The following is a 21,067-nucleotide window of genomic DNA, read 5'->3' on the forward strand; positions in this document are numbered from 1 at the left end:
CTTGTAGATCTCAGCTGGTCAAATTGACCCTACGCTAAAGCAGCCTCTGCTGAGACACAAAACCTATTAGTCAAACTGCTCTTTTGAACTCGTAGCCCAAAATAACATCTCGGAAAAAGATCTGTTTCAAATAAAAGTTCCAAAATAGTAGCCAATATTCAGCTCAACTAAAGGAAAAAATAAAACAAACAGATTCCAGCTTGTATTTTTCTTTGGGTTTTGTCTTGTTTCCCTCCACCATCCTAATAAATGTGAAAAAACCCACACAAAGAGAAAACAGGCATTATGTTAAAACAATTAGTATAAATCACGCTTACGAGTCAGCTTTACACCTACGACAGTTGCAGAAGTCTAACAAGGTAATGATGAACCTGAGATTTACTGAGATTTTAATCCTAGTCTTCCCACTGTTATAAGCCCATACATAAAATACCTGTGTCTCATTTAATTTCATTTTGCAGATCAGAAAGTAAACACTTACGAGGCTATTCAATAGCTTTCATACGGAAAGACATACAGAAATCTTTTTTTTTTTTTAAACATTTTTATTGATTTAAATTTTTTCTGAAAAAAATCCATCACCTATTTTAGAGAAATAGCATTTATTCAAATAATTACCATTTATTCTCTGAAAATTACACTTCCTTTACCATTCCACAACATGGCACAGGAACAATAAAAGATCAGCAGCCATTAAGGTATTGCAACAAAACACATTTCTTCTGCAGGTCTTACATGAGTCTGAAATGTGTAGTGCAACAATGATATGTCAGATAACTGGTCCAAAACTTTGATACCTATATGAAATAATTCATTGCAAATTTAATTTCTACTTTCCCAAAGAAACTTTCCTTGGGTTAACACTGTCACCATGCAGTGTGCCTCTGTGGATGTGCACATAACTGTGTGCACACATATACAGTGTGAGTGTCTGTGCATATACACATACAAACCCCAATTTAAACATATTTTAGTAAACATGTTTTCTTCTTGATTTTTAGGGACCTTTAACAGCAGCCATACAGATACTTTATCTGTGATACGCTTTTGAAATAGAACAAATGTTTCTCTAGACCTTAGATCCAATAAAAATGCACAAAACATTTTCTTCATGGATATATTCACTTCAATGCACAAAACTCTTCCATTGCTCCATTTATTCCATTAGTGTAGGGGCTTAAATGATGCATGAGGCTTTCAGCAGAGGTGAATGCCATTTTTAAGAACCCAATAAAAAGATAAACAATACAGCAACCATAACTCAATACTGAAAAACATTTGCAAATAAAAGTACAACTGTAAACAGTACATTCAGGTCCAGCCTCACACAGAAAGTAAAGCAATTTCTTCTGATGCCATTAGGCCCCGATTCAAATCAGCATTTAAGAATATGCTTATTAACATTAAGCACTGGCTTTAGTCAATACAATTTAAGTTCAGGCTTATATGCTTTCTTGAGCCAGGGCCTCAATGATTAGAAGAGGCTCAATTACAAACTAAAGGTAGCAAAACAGTCAATAGTGCACTGGGAAAATTAAAATCTACAAACTCATTTCAGATTTAACAACTGGTCAAATATGGTAAGTGCAAAGTCTGAAAGACTAAAGTTGCTTTGTCAGTGCTACATTCCAGAAGAATAAATACAAAACACTATAAAACATTTGGGTTTGATCTCATTTTCCCTTTACTTCCTAGGAGAGTTGCCAGATACATTGAGTCATTTGTCTAATTTCTTCAATCAAACAAATCATTTTTCCAATTAAGCTGCTCAATGCAATCAAGAATAGAAGTAAATGATGTGAGAAATGTTACGGCACCTGTGACTACCAAAAATAGAAGAGGGGATAAGTGAGCATACGGCTTCTGTATGGGAAGAAATTCAGTAGCAACATAAAGTATCTTCAAAACTATCCGTTAATAAAAATCAAATGTCATTGATGTTGATTAAATTGAATTTTTCCTCTGAAATTTTAAGGAATTAACAGACTACTTAAAACAATTTTCAATAAACAAAAAATAGTTTAAAATTCTCTCTTCTACCCTAAGAGGTCTGGTCAATTCCAATCAAACTTGAGGAACACTGAAGGCTTCAGTAAGTTCTTAAAAGGGTGATGAAAATGTGTGGCAGAGTGGCTAATCAGAGCACAAAAGGGACAGCAGCAAAATAAAGCAGATGCTGTTATTAATGCCTCCCCCGAAGCAAAGGTGCAGAGTGAGCTCATTAGCTCTCTGCTCTGTTGGTCCTGCTGCTTAACCAGACAGCATCTGCCACCCCTGGAAACAGCCTCAGCACAGTGGTGCCTTTTGCCCATCCAGCTGTTATGGGACAAAGTAAAAACTGGGATATGCCATGAAAGAGGAAGGAGGCAATCCCGTAGGATAAGTGAAGGTGAGATCCACAAAACAACTGAAGAAAACAAAAAAAAATTCATTGCTCACATAGGTTTTGTTTTGAAGCCAGACACTGTTTTTTAAATTTACGGAACTCAGGGCTTAAAAACCGAAGTAGCTGCAGGATAGTACCTCATGTGTCTTAGGAACTGCTACCTACATACTCAGAAATGAGTAACTGAGGCTGTCGTCTCAACCTTGGGACCTCTCCTCACACTCAAAAGAGCAGTAACACAAGCATTTCCTAGTCCCTGCAAACAGCATACTCTTCCCCTTTGTCCTCATGGTAAAGGGAGGGGTTAATCTTCTCACCCATTTAGTAACTGGCACTTCTTAACTGAGTGAGTTACTGCCCTTCTGATAGATATGTTTGTGTGGGGACCCTTTTTTCTTAAGGAAATTCATTTCACATGTGACTATTAAATATTCATCAGATGCCAGCAACTTTGTCAGCACTAAGCAAGCTCTATCCAAACTGATAAAAAAGTCTGCCTTTGTCACCCTGAGCTAACCAAGGTCTGTTTATAAAATTACTTCAGCCTGTTGAGCAGAAAGAGATGATGCTACTTTTCCAATTCATATACGCTTTTAAATTAGGTGTTGCTTTGAAGACTTCTTTTTGTCATCCTCAGCATTCTCTCTCATTGCTTAGATGTCATGATCAGATGTACACCACATAGACACAGTTTTGAGATACAAGAAGTAATATGTTGTCTTATCTACTATATCCCTCTCCCTTTTGATTCTTTCACATGCTGCTCTGTCAGAGGACAAATCTTTGGAAACAGATACTAATTTTATTCTTAAATACAAAAAAAAATTACATGCAAAAATCACTTTTCAAAGCAGATGTTTCTCATTTTTATAGTGTTAGACAAATAAAAATATTGCAGGCCAACAGTATGAATTTCAGTGTATAACTTGTCTTCCTTCCAAAAATATCTCTCCAGTACTTACAAGATGGTACAGAATATACACAGAGCAAAAGCTTTTCATAGTGCTTAGAATTATTATATCAAACAAAATCTGCAACAAAATATAATAGAAAAAACCATGGTGTCATTGCACTGCACAGGAAAACTTGCAAATTTCAGGAGTTTTACATAATCGGTTCTCTCAGTTCAATCTTAAATTATAATATGTGGCATACACATATACAAAATCAACAGCTGTATATAAACAAATTATATTTCCTCTGCACTGTACAAACTACACACATCAAAAAAGACTACTTTTGCCCAGAAAATACACACACAGAGATATATATAGATATATATATATATAAAAATATATATATATATATAAAAATAACTTCAGATTCAGGAAATCAGCTGGAGGTTTCATCATGAAGTGCTCTGTTCTTCTGCAGCACTGTATTTAGTTCCTGAATCACATTTGATGGCAATTTGTTATCTAATTCCAAAGTAGTTTTGTTTGTTTTTTTCTTATTTTTCTTCAGTGCCTTATGTGGTCTTTGGTGTAGGTCAGTCATCCCTGCACCTACATCCTCAACAGAGATCAAGCTGTGTTGTGTTTTTGCATGATTTCGCACTTTCTCCTCCTTCCGTTCCAAACATTGTGCCACAATAGATGCTTTTTCTTTCAAGTTTTTTCTTTCTTCCAGAGAGTAATTTTCATGATGCTCACCAAATTTTTGTTTCCCAGATTGCAGTTCTATATTCTAAGCAAACAAGCAAAGAGAAATAAGATCATTCACATTAACACAATATTCAATAATATTTAGATTGCAATTTTTGCTCGTTAGTTTCACATAACAGTTTAAAAGAAAAATCAATTTTACTCAAGAGCTGAGACAGCACAGTTAATAGTCTCGAATTCCCACAATTTGTGCTATTATCACTGAGTAAGCATTTTTAGTGAGTGCATTTTCTCAATTAGTGATACTTCTGAAAATTACATAAATCTTTCAGTTAAATGCACCATGACAATGAAGGCATTCATTTGCATATATTCACGATTTTATTTTTCATTCTACCACAGTAGACTAAATTGTAATGTTTTACAGCAGATCCATATACTCTTAAAAACTCAGAATTCTTAAATCGAACATATACAACCGAGAATGTTGCAATTTTGATAACTTAATGACTGAGCTACATGAATGTACAAAAGATAATTTTACATGATCATATAAACATTTTCAGCAGCTGTTCAGTACTACCTGATAAATTATAAAGACTGTCTGCTTTTTCAAATTTTGGCTAGCGATTTTAAGTAACATACTGGGAACTCAGCTAAAACAACAAACTGATGGCAATGCAACCATTCCATATTGGTGGGCTGTTTTCAAGTCCTTAAGCTGTAGGAAATGAAAGGTAAATCAAATGCTGTATCTAAACTCACAACTAGTGTGGCCCATTAGGAGCACATCTGTACAGTGAAAGAAAAGTACTGAGAACCCGACATCCACACTAACCTTCTTTCAGGGCTGTTGCCTTTTTTTTTTTTTTTTAAATACACTTCAGACTAGCTTTAGCTTTCTCCTACTGGCAGAAGGCCTATTTTTGGCTGCAGTGCATTAGATATGCTCCTGCAGAATATCTTCAACTTCAGTTTCATCTGAAAGCAATCCAAGTTCACATGCTCCAGAACCACTCCACCATACGAAGCAAAACAGAGTAACTGAGAACAACTGGAAGATTTGCTCCTAAAGTATCAAGATTCCATGAGACAACTTGCTTATATGCTATGGACGAATAACTCCATAAAAATCCAGCCAAACTGAACAAGTGCCACACAGGAAAGTTACAAAAAGGACCAAAGTCTCCCTCAGGTTTGAGTATTTTCTAGTAGTCGACAAAGATGTCACACATGAAAGAAGAATTCCAAGACCTTATTTTCTTCGAGAACTGTAAGGCTCTTCCACAAAAGGAATGATCTGCCTACTTCCACATCAACTGAGCAGACAGAGTAGAATAAATTCCTCTACCATTCCTTATTTGCCTTATATGTTTTGAAGTGACATTTCTTTCTTCATGAGGACAGCAAACGTAAGCCCATTGCAAAAAATGAGCACTGATGCAGCAAATTAGTTGCTGCGTAGGAAGAAAAATAGCAAATATTATTAAATGAGTTTACATTGAAGAGAGCTACGCTATAAAACAAAGCCTAAATTTGTGCAGTACCTTGAAATTTCACCTGAGCTAGCATCTGTTCAATAATAAAAGAAACAAACATTTGGATGATACAAATCACAATTTTTAAAAGAGCAGATAAAGGAGTTATTTTATTGATACCACTTTTAACATTAAAGAGGTTGGTATTTCTATTTGCATTCACCCAGAATGAAAACTACCAATTAGTAACGAAGCACCAGTGGCCATGATATGCAAAAAAAAGTATCAGTCCCAGAACAACGCACGCAAGAGTTCATACTGCTACACGGGTTACCGCTGGTGCATGCTATGAAGCAGCTTTTAGCTTGCCTGACAACTCTTAAATTCTACTGCCATCAGTTTAAAATCTCCTGCTACCACCTAAGCCAGCAGGAAGCACCCTAATATTTAACGTGTTCAGCTATATTCAGTGAAAAAAAGCTCAAAGCAACTGAGGAACTGTCCCAACGACTCATGAATGCAGGGAGTTCTATTCTGCCAAATATTTGAAAAAAAAATCTGTGATAATATACACGCAATATGTGAAATGTAAATTGTCATGCAGTACCTTTCAGAAAACAGTAACGCACTCCAAGCTATTCACTGTTATTCAGCAAACAAAGATATGAATTAGTCGTAAAATTCAGTCAGGAACAACAACCTTCTATTTACAGAATTTTTTACATCATGTTTCAATTTTGCATCTTTTGAGAAGAAAAATACTGACCACACTTCTGAAATCAGTATAGTTCTGCTAATCTGGGTATAGCAGGAGCCCTTAATAAAATAAAGTAGGAACAGATCAAATACAGAACTCAAATTTAAAGGTTGCCTACTTAGCTGAAACAGTCTTGTATATTGGCATGTAGCTCCTTAACACAGACTACTACTCAACATTTTGAACTTTTAAAGTAGATTCAGTATATACAGGAATCCTAATTCCCAGACATTTGCATTGTAAGAATATTCAATTGATGGAGCCAAATTCTGTTGTTCAAATTAGAGCACTAACAGTTACAGTTGTAAACAGTCTCCCTTATAAATAACATATCAAAATGATGTGTGAACAAAACTGCCACATCAAATTTCTTAATAATATTATTTCTTAGTATTTGATCCACTGACCACTGTTAGTCACATGCTATAAATTGCACTTCTGGACTCCATACTTTTCTCCCAGTAACCCCTAATGTAATAAGCAACAATTTCATGTTAGAAGCAGCTATTTGCCTCTAAATTTCAGCCCCTTAATCAAGTAATTGGTGAATAAATTGATAGTAATATGTATATCTAACTACATTTTTCCTTTTTGTGCACATCACCAGCAAAAAAATATGGAGCAACTCTACCTATTTGCAACATCCATTATCCCCGTGACATACTGTTCCTTTCAAAATGCTACACAGGTATAACCTATTATAAGTCAGTATGGTATTTGACCACGGCTTGAAAGAGACAGAAAGTTTTTCCTCGCTCCTCAATCTTCCTGTATTTTGAAATAAAATTACAGACTTACTGCATGTAAGTCTTGAAATAAATATGAAATAAATTACAGACTTACAGATATACAGCAATGTATTTCGATTTAAGTTAAATTATCCTATATGAGAAATATGCATATTTTAAATGCACTATCCATATATGCAACAAGCGGTGTAGAAGTAATGGAAATCTTTTGATTCTATTTGTTATTAGAAGGATTCTTAACTTTACACTGTTTTCAAACTTTCTGTATTATATATTTATTTTGTTAGCACACAATAAAATTACTTCCAATAATGGGAAAAAATAAGACATTCAATATAGACATTTTAACAAAGAACATTAATATTAACCTTGTTGGTTTCTAGGTATCTTTGAGGTTTTGTTTTTTACTTTTTCCCCACTTATCATCACATCACAAAGATGTCACTTTTTCCACCGTTCGGAAAATTTAGTCTCCTTCCTGCCTATATGAAGATAGCTTTGATCACATTTCTACTACAAGTTTACGCATTGATCTGTAAACAGACCTCCATTTTTCATAAACTAGCATCTTTCAGAAAATGCTTGCTCATGTTATTACTTTCTAATGATTTAAAATGGAGATTTTTTGCTTGTTGGAAGAGTACTACAAATCCATGGAAAGACTCAAGGCGTGGTCTCCAAATGGATATCTATTGCTTTACTGACTACACTGCTGTACAATGTTTCTCCTTAATAAACCATATCATATACTTACTTTCCACCACTTTTTACTGTTCATTACAGTTTTGGCTTTCCATGTAAAAAAAGTGTTAGTTTTTATTTTCCATTACACAATTTTGTGTTAATCTTCCTAAAGTATGCAAATACCCTTTGCATGAAACTTTGCTAGATCTAGTCATGGCATAAATAATGAAGACAGTGATCTTCTACTTTTAAGTTTAAATGCAGACTTCCTCTAAGTTGCAGTGTACAAAACATTAGAGTCCTTCCTAATGAAGCACATTATCAACAATAAAAAAATAATTCTAGTACTATAAGGTATTAAGGATTTTAAATCATGAAGCTCAAAATCCAATAAAACCTTTATCCTAGAATGTCTGAATTTGTAGCCAGCTCAAAGAATGTATTGGAGATCTCAACTGTACCTGCATAAAGGACAGGTAAGAGACATACCTAAGGGTTATGAAGCTTTTTAAATTACAAGACCTATGATTTACTTTCATCAATAAGTTTAAAAATGCAAGCATTAGAAGGAACTTATCGAAGAACTGCAAAAATACTTTCTGAGAGAAGGTTAAAACAAAAGGACAAATTAAACAAAATAGGAAAACCATAATTGCATTCACACTGTATTATACTCATTTGGTAAGACAGAGGAGAAATGCCTGAAGAAAGTGTAAAAAAAGAAAGATGGAGTTGCCTTTTAGATAAAGCACTACGTCTACCTTTGCTTTTAGTTTGCTATGGAACTGAGTCAGCTTCACCAATCTGTCTGTAAGTGGTGGTAACACATACCGCATTATCTACCTCCCTTCAAAATCTTCTAAAACATGCAAGAAATAATACTGCATACAGTCAAAGGACCAAGCTGTTTTGTTTCAACACTTATTCTTTGCTGCATTCAGATTAGTTACCACTATTTTTCCCAAGCAGAACAGTGCCTCCACTACCACTGTTTCTTCTCAGCTGGAAGTAAGACAAATAAGTCCTCCCCACAGGCATCAGTATCTCTGTGTGGATACCAGAAATTCATCTCAAGCTAATATGATAAGGTTGAGTCATATCACTAATGCATGTAATGTAGTGACACAGCTCAGTTTCTGCAAAGAGTTGTCACTAAACCCTCTTGTTATTCTTTGAGACTAATAATATTACAACTTGAATGTATCACAGTTAGTTCCATCTGAGCTTTTCCATTACATTCACACAGCAGATAACTAAAACAGTCCAGTTATTTTAGACAGACAAAAACATATGGTAGAATATGCATGCAGGACAGTTTTCAAGGACTTATTAAAATAAAACTGTAATAAAGTGCACTGTAATAATGTGCATTATATTTCCAGGTAAAAGTCCTATTCACTTTTAATGAACAATCATTGCTCAAAAAAACCCTGAACACAAATAAAAATCCACTATTGATTTACTGAACAGTCAAAGAGGTGATACAAGTTTAGGTCACAATGTTTTTTTACATTAAATTGTCCTAACTGTTCCTTGAATGACAAAACAATGAAAAGGACATTGATAATATGAGCATCTACATTTTGTATTTATCCAGCTCTAGAGAGTTCATTATTACTGGACTATTTAAAAACACAGCATTGCGGTTAGAAGTTCTACACCAAGTTTAAGCCCCACTTACTTCTGTACTCCTGATTTTACAAGTGTTCTTCTCCTGTTGAATGGGAATTAGTGGTAAGCCTCCAATTTTTGGACTTTTAGTTATAGACTGTTTTCTTGCTTTTCCAGCAGGTGGCCATATATCTGCATGCTGAAGAACAGAATAATCCTTATTTTTGGTGTGCAGTTTCATAAATACACAACATTCTTTTGTATGTAAAACTCTCCTGGAAAAAGCTATCTACTGCATATCACCATGCCTTCCCCTTGTGGGAGAAGGGGGAAAACACTATGGTGCTTAAAATTATGTTAATATTTTGTAAGTGCTGCACAATATTGAGTGAACAGAACCAAAACGTCTCTACATAATTTTCGTGCACCTTCCCTCCATACTATGTATCGATACAATTATCTTCTAAGAATAGAAAATATCATCAAACAAGACACACACATTGACTTGATTCACAATTTCAAAATTCCACATAAGCATGCTTTCAGGAGTCCCAACAAAAGTTTCTGAAATAAAATAAAATTACCCCAATTTGCAAACAAGTGTTTCAAAATTTATATTAATAATTTAGGAGAAAATAATTGCTTAACCTACAATAACAACATGTGTTATCCAAAAGGAAATGGCTTGACATTCTGAATGTTCCAAAAACACAATCTACAAATAAACAGATCTGGCTTCAATAATAGTCTTTGCTTTAGCTCTACTGAAACAGGTCAGTTTTGGGCAGAACTCCGAAGTGTGCAGCTTCATTCTGAGTGAAAAACATGACTGGGAAGAGAAGGGAAGAAAAAAACAACATTAACTGAATATTTCAAATAAAATGTTAAAACCTCTTTGTGTAGAAGGTCTATAATGAACTTTCATTAGCAGATCATGTACAATTTCTCATGTAGAAATTTGAGCACAAGTGCTTGAAGCTCACAGAGTCCTCTGGTGATGTTAATGGTAACCAGAAAGATAGCTCTGAGGACAAGGTAATGTAAGAGTATTTTCCTGAAAAAGCTTCAACATGAGATTCTGTGAATCAAAGAGGATGTACAAGGCCTACAGAAGAATAGTTTCTAAAGCTTCGAGATGAGCGCATGAAGCTAAATCAGCACAACGCCAAAGGAAACTGGCAAGCCAGAACTGCAGAGGAAACCTAATAAAAGCTGAGAATACTTTGTGTAAATATTGGCAAAATACTAATTCAAAGCATCAGTTATAATAACTAGGAAACAAGAAATTCTGTCTGAACATAAGAAAACAACAACCCTTTTTTGCTGTGAGAGTGGTTAAACACTGACAAATTGCCTAGAGAGGTTGTGGAGTCTCCAGTTATTCAAACCTGACTGGACACAGCCCTGAGCAACCTGCTCTAGCTGACCCTGCTTTGAACAGAGGCATTTGGCTAGATCATCCCCAGAGGTCTCTTCCAACCTAAACAATTCTGTGATACTGTCCAAATCTGTAATAGATTTTTTTCACAGGTGTCAGGATCTTCAGTATCCTTTATTTTTTTAATGGTATTCAATCATGCTGCATCCATGAAGTAAGAAGTCTCTTCAGGACTGTATACAAAAATCCAGTGGTGGAGCTGTGATCATACTTGCAGATGGTCTGCAAGTACCAACAGCGTTACTATTAAAAAGCTATCAGAATCAGTGATTATTGACGTAGAACAGCAGTCGAGAAATCAGAAGCCCCAATTTAAAACTCAGAAGAAGTATTTTATAGATTCACATCTTTATGGAGTAAAAAATTCTCACACATGGTGCTGGCCAGGGTGATGTAACAGTCTGTTGTAAGAGTTCTCCCCAGTGAACACTGAGAACATTTTCTTCCAAAGAAACACTGAGAAGGTATTATCTGAAAGAGCAGGTCTTGCCAACCAAAATCAGTTTATTGTGGACCAAGATACAAGAAACAGATGCAATTCAGAAAGTGATTGAGAAACTAAGTCAGCTTCTGAAGGAAACTGCCTCCCTTAATTCTCAGCAAGCTTAAGGAAACTAACCCTGTCAGTTAAGCAGCCTGATTTCTCTTTTGTGTCTGTAACATTTCTTAAAATAGAACTCTGGGAAAGTACATCAGAAATACTAGCAACGTATTAGGCCACATAATAAATGTATTTATTCATAGTTTTGACCTATCTGCTCAACTGCACCTCATGGTAATATAATGTGCTTCTCTCTAGTTGATCAAAGGCAATGGAACTGGAAGAATATTATTGTGTCCATCTTCATATCAATTAATTACTTCCAACTGTATGTTATTAAGTGATTTTGTACTAAACTATTACAGAATTCAAGAATCAAGTTTCAGCCATATTTTTCAGGATGATTTTGCATAGAACTGAAAGAAACAATGGTCCTCCTTCAAACCCTCTTAGTATTTACCAGCTTGAAGTACAAGATTAATAACCACTGGGCTAACTTTACTTTCTGTATCAAAAGTACTCTTGTTACTAGATTACAGTGGTACCTACACTTTGCTATTTATATTCTCTGCACTATTTAAACTACAGGAATAAACATTACCAGAAAATGGAAAAAAAAGGTAACAATAGTACTACTATCTTATTGATATTAATTACCAATAAAGTCTTATTCTGCTTGAGCACCGAGGAGCCCAGTAACATAGATTTATCTCCCTCCTAATTGCACTGGATCATTAAATGTCAATGTCTTAACACTTCAAAACCTACTTTACAGTATTTTTCAATTTGTAATCTAAGCTATTCCACTGACAAATAAAATGTGGTGCCTGCAGTCTCTCTAACAAAGGTATTCAAATACTGTGATAACAGCTAAGGTAAAAGACAAGCTATCTTCCGTAAAGATGGCCTCAATTTGAAAATTCCAACTAGAAATAACCTCAGTTGACATTTAGTTTTCTGATTGAGAAATGGGACAATGTGTTAATAATTGTCTGCTGCTGCATGATACAAAACATTTGGAAATCTTATAGTAAGCTTTAGCAACATAAGCCATTGCATTCTCAAGGAGATTTTAACTGTAAATTATATTTAAAGCAGTATATTGTAATAAGAACAATACAGCAAATCTGCATCGTTAGCACTTAATTTCTCATGTAATTCAAAGACTGACAACTTTACTGATGTCCAGAATGCTGATTAAAAAAAACCTAAACCCCACAAAAAAACCCAAAAAAAACAAACCCCAAAACCCCTCCCAATGCAGCTCATTAGTACTGCTAATCCATTGTACTGTTCATTCATTGGAATGAAGTTTTTTTAAAACAATAATATTAATTCATAGCAATTTTTTTTAAAAAATGCACATGAAATCACTTAGGTTTTTTTGTTAGAAAAAATATCCTGAACATTGAGCAGTGCCTCTCAGTTTTTTATCTATATTGTCAGAGGAACATTCTACATACCACACTACCTGATCAGAATCCTAATAGATTATTCTTCTTGTGATTCTACGTCAAAAGGACTTCAACAGTTACCAAGCTTGTATGAGTTATTTCTAAGTAGCCTATATCAATAACCTCTGAGCCTATTTGTTGTGACACTGCTCATGTTATGCCCATGAGATGTATGCCAGGACCAGTGCCTGTTTCCATGGAAACTACAATAGTTACTTCAGTTAAGGGAGCTGAATAAGACAAAAATTTGGAAGTCTTCCTTACAAGGCATGCATTGTATTTCTAGCACTACTATCTGTGAAGGTCAGATTCTGTTTTAGAAAGCCTCTAAGAAGTATGTATTGCAACAGCCTTGTGCCTATACCACTTTATGTAATACGTAAAGCTCACAGGTAATCATAAATGTAGTGATATTTATTCACAGTTATATTTCCCAAAGTTCCTTGAACGTCGTGGGAGAGACAAGAAAAATCTGACACAAATGCAAAATCCTTTTAAAACCTTAAACTATGTTCCAGTCTCCTGTCAGGTTGAATTCTTCCCATGTCTCTTACTCCCACTTCCTCCTATGTAAATATTAAACGCCATTTGCAAGGATGTTAAATGGCACTCAAACGTACACCCTCCTTACTCACAATCTAGTAGCACGCAGATTACTTAATTAGGATAATGCCCATCCAACACAATGAATTGTCAGTGTTAACTAAGCTAACCTGGATACCAGAGAAATACAGCTGTATTGGCATGGGTCTGCGACAGGGCTAGCTCACACCACTATGTTTTTAAACAGGGCACCCTTCTTTCATGACTACTTTGCATGCGGCATCCAAACTAGTGAGCAGAGAAATACCACTCGGGTGTTGTGGCACACAGGTCAGAACTTCACCCAGAAGAGGTTTATTACTGCAAAGGAAATGAGTTGTCTGTCTTTAACCAGCTTCTCCACAACAAGCAGGAGAAAAAAAAAAACTTATGCCAGAATATAATGTTGCTCTCCATTACTCTCAAAGCACTCAGCTTTCATATGAAAATGACATTATAAATAATAGTCTTCATAGACTAGACCATCTTTCTGAAGTTTTATTACATTGAGTATTCCAGAAACTTTAATGGCATTGCAACTTTATCTATAACATATCCATAGCACATACATATGATTGTTTAATGGGATTTTCGTAACAGCAGTAAAAGTTACATTTCTTTGATCAGATTAGTACCTGTGCAGTAAAAATGCTGATCATCCACTCCATCTGTGCATCTTGTCCATCACAACATATATACCTAGAACGCAATATATAATTAACAAGAAAAACAACAAAAACTCCTGTTGCAGTCAAACATATTAAAGAATAGACTTCGAAACAACTTCAAACAGTGCTTGCTTTCATTTATGAATGTTGTCCATATTTATTATTAACACTCCCATAAAAAGATAGGGAAATATAAATACTTCAAATTACCATTTTACCCTACTTTGAAGACAATGCATGTGCTTCATTTAAAGTATGTGCATAGGTTTAAAATCTATCATTCTAAATTTATGAAAATAGTCTGCTTTATGGCCACAGAAGGGAGACAGACACCTAACCCCAAAAGATTACCAAAACATATGAATTATGACTGTTTAGTTAATTAAGAAAAACATAGCAAAAAGTCAACATGCAAGCAAAATAATGCCCATTAGTTTTCAAACATTCTTATTTTGAAATTGAACATTTCAACAAATATTAAACATTGAAGTTAAACCAATCACATGTTTCGTGTTTACCTACCACTGGTGCTTTTCAGAAAATACTGCAAGTCCCCAGCTGAAACAAATAAAAGTTTCAAAAATTAGTTCCAGAAACTCAAGACAGGGACACATTCCTCAAACTGAGATCCATTACCTTTATATAGTGCTTTTAAGTGGAAAAAAAAGTAAAATTACAAAGTTTAAATGTGTACTGCAAATCTAGAATCAAATTGTGGGTTTAATGATGGATTTTGCTCATTTTCTCACAGTTGATTCACAGGTAAATGAACATTCTGTTCTGGACAAAGGGTTATAGCCAAGCCCTGCAGATGATGGCTAACTACTTGCCTCATTTTGGCTGTGGCTGTACTTTCTGAAAGCTGCCAGAAGTAAAACTGCTAAGATGGTGCCCAGTAAAGAGTCCACTACAGTGTGGAAGTCACAGAGGGAAGAGATACTTGCACTATAAACAGAAGGAATCTGATGAGTCTACAGATATTTAAAAATTGCTGGGAAAAAAGGGAATAGGTGCACAATGAAGCCCCTGAGGTGAAACAAACACACACTCCTGGAGATCCAGAAGAGACTTTGCAAAGTCTGCTTTTAAAAGTAGACTGAATATAAACCTCAAGGAAAGAACCTACCTGCAAAGACTCGTTTACATAATCTTTTTATTCCTATTTTGGTCTAATCTGCTACTCATTCTGTGCTTAACTCAAAAAAAACCAAAAACCACCAACTTTTTCTCTAACAGAGCAAAGCTTTGAAATTTACAGACCTTTTTGGGGCATTTTGATGTGCCAACTGTAAAGGAAAAGTTCAAGCAGGTCTGTTTAAAAGCTACAGCCAACTTAGAATCCCCTTGGGACAGGATCTTATGTACATTGTCTCAGTGTCAGCATTCCAGAAACATCTGAGAAAAACAGGTATCATTTTTCACTGCTCTTTTCCAGAAACATAGCCACTGACGTTTGTAAAGGGCACTGTAGTCTTCAGCTAGAAGAAGAAACATCAAAATAACAAGGATCCTGAAAAAGGAAAATCCTCTACTGAACAGGGACTGTCATAAAGGCCATGACTAGTTGGTTTTCTCTTCTTTTTTCTTGGTCCAAAGAAGGTGTGTCCATCAATGAAATGCAGGACACATACTACAAAACTAAGTGAGCTAGCAGCAAACATATCCACAAGAGATAATAAACTTAAGATTAAGAAAAGCCAACAAATAAAGTAATTTCCTAGCCCAGAAGAGTTAACATGCAACACAAAAACAGGGATAGAAACAGAACAAATAATACTATAGAAGGTAATTTAATTCAGCATACTTCAATTGGCTTCTTGATTTTCCTTGTTCCACAATGTTTTATGTTCCCCTTTCTTGATGATACTACAAGTACCATGCTACACAGTGTTTAACTTTTTTTCTTTTCTAGTCTTACTTTGTTGGTGGCTTCATTTTCTTTTTCACTCCGAGATAAAGCTTCAGAGAATTGACAGGCAACACTTTTTCAGGTTTGCTAGCCTGCAAATAAAATAAGATTCTAATTAGTATCAGTAATGTGCAAAAAAGAAAGTGCCACATGACTGTCTTCATAGTTACGCTTCTTTCATGGGCTGCACCCCTCTTTTCTAACAGATCATTACATTTTTTCTCTCCTTCTTTCCCACTAACAAAGTCTGCCAATCACTATTACTGGAAGCAGACTGATTAAGAACTTGAGGTCCACGTGAAGTCACAAAACTGTAACACAACTGGAATAATGAAGATGTGGTGGTACAAAACCACAAAACTGGAGTGGTGTAATATATGGACACAAGCTCTTCAAGAGAGACAGTCAGGGAAGATGAGGAGTGGGGTTGCCCTCTGTTAAAGGAGCTCTTCTATGGGATGGACAATATCATGCTGACTATTTGCTTCAGATCACCCAAATCAGGATCAAAAAAAGCAGATGAAGTCTTTAAACAACCCAAGGAAGTCTCTGGATAACAGATCCTGACTCTTATGGGGCAGGGGATGGGGAAGGCAGGGCTTTGCTCTCCCTGGTATCTTCTGGAAGGGCAACACAGTGGGACACAAGCAATCCAGCTGATTTCTGAAGGGTGTCAGGGATAACTTCTTGACACCAGTACTGGATGGGCCAACAAGGGGTGATGCACAGCTGGATCTGCTATTCACAGACAAGGAAGAACTGGTCAGGGATGTAATAATCAATGGTAGTATTGGCCATAGTTACGATGAAATAGTAGAGCTCGAGATCTTGAGTGTAAAAAAGATTACAAGTTAGCAGAGGACAGACCATGGAGATTAGAAGAACTACATTTGGCTTGTTCAGGGAACTGATAGGTGTGTGTCCATGGGAGGAGGCAACTCTGAAGGGTAAAGGAGCTCAGGAAAGCTGGCAGGTCTTTAAGGACAGCGTTCTCCAAGAACAAGAACGGTTCATCCCAATACTCAGGAAAACAAGTAGATTTATCAGGAGACAAGCCCCGGTAAATTGGTAGCTCATGGTGGAGCTCCAATGCAGACAAAGGCAGTATACAGGAGGTGGAAGCAGGGAAAGACTATGAAAGAAGAAATTCAGAAACTCTGCCCAGGCCATGTAGATATGGTGTTTGAAAAGCCAAAGCTCATTTGGAATTGAGAACTGCTATGGACAACACGGGCAACATGAAGACCTTCTACATCAGTATTTTAGTAGTAAAAGGCTGAACAAGTTAAATGTAGACCCAATGCTGAACAGGGAGGGTGAATTAGCAATAGCAGACACAGGTAAGGCTAAGGTAACTCAATATTTCCTTTGCACCACCAAGGTCTCCTAGGCCTCTACACTTACAGACAGGGTTCAAGGAGGAGAATGACGACTGCACCAGAGGAGCACTGGATTGAGTCAGAAAAGACTTGAGAGAATTTAAGTCATTCAAGTCCACTGAATCAGACAGGCTGCATCCAAGTGTTCCGAGTGTGCTGGCTGACATCCTTGAAAGGCTGCTCTGTGTCATCTTGGAAGGGTCAGAGATTAGGGGCAACTGCTGGCAACTGGAAAAAGGGAAACATTGCATCCATCCTCAATAAAGGCTGAAAAGACAACTTGAAGAATTAGTTGCCTGCCAGCCTCATTTCAGTCCCCGGGGAAATCCTAGAGTGAGTTTTCTTGGAGCACGTTTCTGAGCACGTGGAAGAGAAGGTGCTACTGGGAGCATGCAGCATGACCAACGTGATTGACTTCTACAATAAAATGACTGGATTTGTGGATGGGGGGGCCACTGGATGTCTACCTCAGCTTTATCAAGGCTTCTCACACTGTCTCACACAATACTCTTCTACCCAAGTTGGGATGTTACGGTCTGGATGGGTGGACACCTATGTCAGTAAAAAGCTAGTTGCATGATCAGACTCAGAGGGTGACGGTTAATCAAACATACTCTAACTGCGGACCTACAACGAGGGGAGTAAATGCAGGGGTCTATCCTGGGACCTGTCCTTTTTAACTTCTTCATCAATGACCTGGAGGAGTCAATCATCAAGTTTGCACAACCACCCAGAGGACCAGTCAATATACTTGGTGGCAGAGCTGACTTCCAGATGGACCTATACAGGACAAAGAAATAGGCCAACAGGAATCTTATGAAATTCAACAACGATAAATACCAAGTCCTGCACCGGGGAAGAAAAAAAAAACCTGCAATGACACAGACTGGGGAGCAGTTCTGCTGAGAAGGACCTGAGGGTGCTGGTAGATGGCAAGCTTGGCATAAGCCAGCAGTGTGTCCTGGCAGCAAAGAAGGTCTCCTGGGCTGTGTTAGCAGAAGCACAGCTGGTAGTTGAAGAGAGTGATTGTCCACCTCTCCTCAGCACTTGTGAGACTGCATCCTGCAGTCCTGCGCCCCCCAATAAAGAGAATCAGTAATCTGGAGTGAGTTCAGCAGAGGCCCACGAAACTGGCTGGGGGCTGGAGCACTTGCCGTGTGAGGAGAGGCTGACCTAATGGCAGCCCCACAGCACCTACAGGGAAGTTAAGAAGATCGAGTGAGGCTCTTCACATCATGAGAAGATAACTAGATATAAGGAGAAACTTTTTTGCATGAGGATAGTCAGGTACTGCAACAGGCTGCCCAGAGAGGTTGTGCAATCTCCATCCTCAGGCGTTTGCAAGACTTAACTACATCAAGCCCTGAGCAACCTGCTCTGACCTCAGTTGCTAGCCCTGCTGTGAACAGGAAGTTGGACTAGAGATCTCCTGAGGTTCCTTCTTTCCTTGAACAAACTACCTTTAGCCAACCTACAACAGACACATACCCACGCCAGGTACAAGAAGTGAACATGACTGGATGATGAAATGCTGAAAGGAAACAATAAAATTCTCATGTACACTATTCTACTACAGAACACAACATCTAACAGAACACACTAACATCCCTTTAGTACTTTTAGGTCAAGTGTTTTAGCTTTCTATTTAGAAAAAAAAAATACTTAACAAATCCTATAATCCCAGTACGTAAAGCTACTCCATAGTGTTTACTGTCCTGGATTCTCAATTTCTCCCTCTACAGCTTTCAATCTCTAACACTCAGAGTGGGGAAAAAGAGACAGAATCTGAGATGGCATAAACATTTAAGAAAACAAACAAAACAAAAACCCCACACAACAGTTTTATGGTTGGTATTCTTGTGTAACTTCCTGCTCAAAGCAAGGGTACTGCCAGGATGAAAACACACCCCTACAAAACATGCTATTTAGTTAAATAACAGTACACTTCTCACAAAAATGTACCTTAACGAAGCTATTTGTCTGTGTGTGAGCCTATCTCTTAACAACAGTACCTTAAAGTGGTATGCCATTTCAGTCAATTAGCACAATACTGTAATTTAACATACGGTATCATGGAAACTTTTCACTTTTTTGGTAATTGCTCTTGAACAAGAGAAACACTTAGCAGAATGTATCTCCACCTGCATATACAAACTTAATTCGCTGTTAATGAGAATTTATAAATTAACTAGTACATGCAGTATTATTAAATACAATTTTCCATCTGCAATGTCAAGCTTTCCTACTATTAATTTCTAAATATGACTAAAATTAAACCAAGATTATTAGTGGTAGTTGAACATCTCTCAAAAGAAAATAAAACAAACTGATATACACTATTTTGTCAGAATGGAATTTCCATTTGCTTTTTTAAAAAACAAATGTAAAGCCATTTAAAAGTCACACTGTACAAAACTCCACCTGAGTTGGGGAATTTAATGTTTTCTAAACCAGAATGGCTTAAAAAAAGGAGATTATAAAGTAGTACAACAATCCTATCATAAACTCTTTCCAAGATACTAATTAAGGTTTTACAGGCATATTAATTTATTCTCACATATGTGCCAATTTGAGTTTTAGCACTAAATTATGAGACACTATTTTTGACATTCTGGGGTCATTCTAATTAAGATTATATCCACAGTATCACAAGACTACACAATATTTCCTTTGCATTAGCTTACTTGAGCAATGGATCTGTCTTTAAAAAAAGAGTACTTTATGAAGGTCAGCGAGTATACATCTATACTTGCTAGATGGGCAAAACCAGCAGTCAGCAAAAATAAAACCACTTTATGAGATTTTTTATTTTTTTTTAAACCAGAAATTATCAAAACTAAAATGAAAACATAGTTCACGATGCCTATGATTTAGTTTCATACTTTAATACAAGCTGCGTACACCCAAAAACACTCTTTAAAGAAAACTCACATGAAATATTTAAAACTGAACCCACCACACTATTAAGTATGCCTAAATTTGCTTCTGTGGAATTCTGAGGTATATCTAATTATCAATACTAGTTTTTGGAGGATTGAGGATACATCTGAAAACTGTTGTTGGGAATCAGGGGAAGATTTTGCTGGTGTATTGAGTTATTGTTTCCTACAATCTCTTCTACCGTGACACTTGTAGGTATAAGAACCCTATTGCTTGTACACTTGTACATATAAGAATGTTATTGCTTGTAGTTTCTAAAGGCTTTGTGTGAGATACCAAGAAAAACCAGCATGCAGCTCACAAGTTTTGTGAAAACCTACTGTGGACAGCAGTAGTAGAAGTAATATGGAACTTAATCACAGCACAAGCTGTAGACATTCCTAAACATTGGTTTATTTTTATTTTTTAAAGCTTACAGTAATGCATAATTAGAATAGCTAAATGAGCAACTGACACAAACTCCTTTTACTAAAGCGTCTGTGAAATAGTAAGATCAAAATCTTGTACTTCAACCCCAGACTCTAGAAATTGCCATTTAATATCAGAAATGTTGATCTGCTTGCCTTTCTTCACTTTTTCGTATGAAAAAGAAAGCTTAAGTGAGTGCTTAGTAGTTTGGTAAGGAGTTTGTTGTACCTTCATATCCTTATAAAGAAGCAAGTTTCCTTCCTGTAACACAAAATAACGCTCTTGAAATTTGTTTCCAGACAGTAGTTTCGATGGTTCTTCTTTGTACTTCAGATTGCCTGCTTTCATGCTACCTTTCTCATTTTTCTCTATCAAGAAAATAAAAAAGCATTTTGTTAGAAGATTTTACAACACTGGAAGCTGCTAGTTTTTAAGTGCCCCTAGTATTACTGTTTATCAAAAGACTAAAATTACAATTC

The 21,067-nt window shown here is 36.3% G+C and overlaps 1 protein-coding gene across 8 annotated transcripts in view; it reads right to left on the reverse strand.

Annotated features, from left to right (window-relative positions):
• Positions 1 to 558: 558 nt before the first annotated feature.
• Positions 559 to 21,067, reverse strand: part of ARAP2 (ArfGAP with RhoGAP domain, ankyrin repeat and PH domain 2) — a 141,263-nt gene continuing 120,754 nt past the window's right edge. For 7 of the 8 annotated variants that reach the window (XM_072861829.1, XM_072861830.1, XM_072861824.1 and 4 more), the window contains 6 exons: positions 20,817 to 20,956; positions 15,871 to 15,953; positions 14,475 to 14,510; positions 13,920 to 13,983; positions 9,340 to 9,468; positions 559 to 4,072 (listed from right to left, as the gene is read on the reverse strand). In XM_072861829.1, the coding sequence (XP_072717930.1) occupies positions 3,719 to 4,072; positions 9,340 to 9,468; positions 13,920 to 13,983; positions 14,475 to 14,510; positions 15,871 to 15,953; positions 20,817 to 20,956 (806 nt within the window). In that variant the 3' untranslated portion in view covers positions 559 to 3,718. Of the gene's footprint in view, positions 4,073 to 9,339; positions 9,469 to 9,921; positions 10,099 to 13,919; positions 13,984 to 14,474; positions 14,511 to 15,870; positions 15,954 to 20,816; positions 20,957 to 21,067 lie in introns of those variants that run through there. The other variant, XR_012042536.1, reaches the window with a different exon arrangement.

This window comes from Ciconia boyciana, chromosome 5 (genome assembly GCF_034638445.1).
Source record: "Ciconia boyciana chromosome 5, ASM3463844v1, whole genome shotgun sequence".
Taxonomy (NCBI): domain Eukaryota; kingdom Metazoa; phylum Chordata; class Aves; order Ciconiiformes; family Ciconiidae; genus Ciconia; species Ciconia boyciana.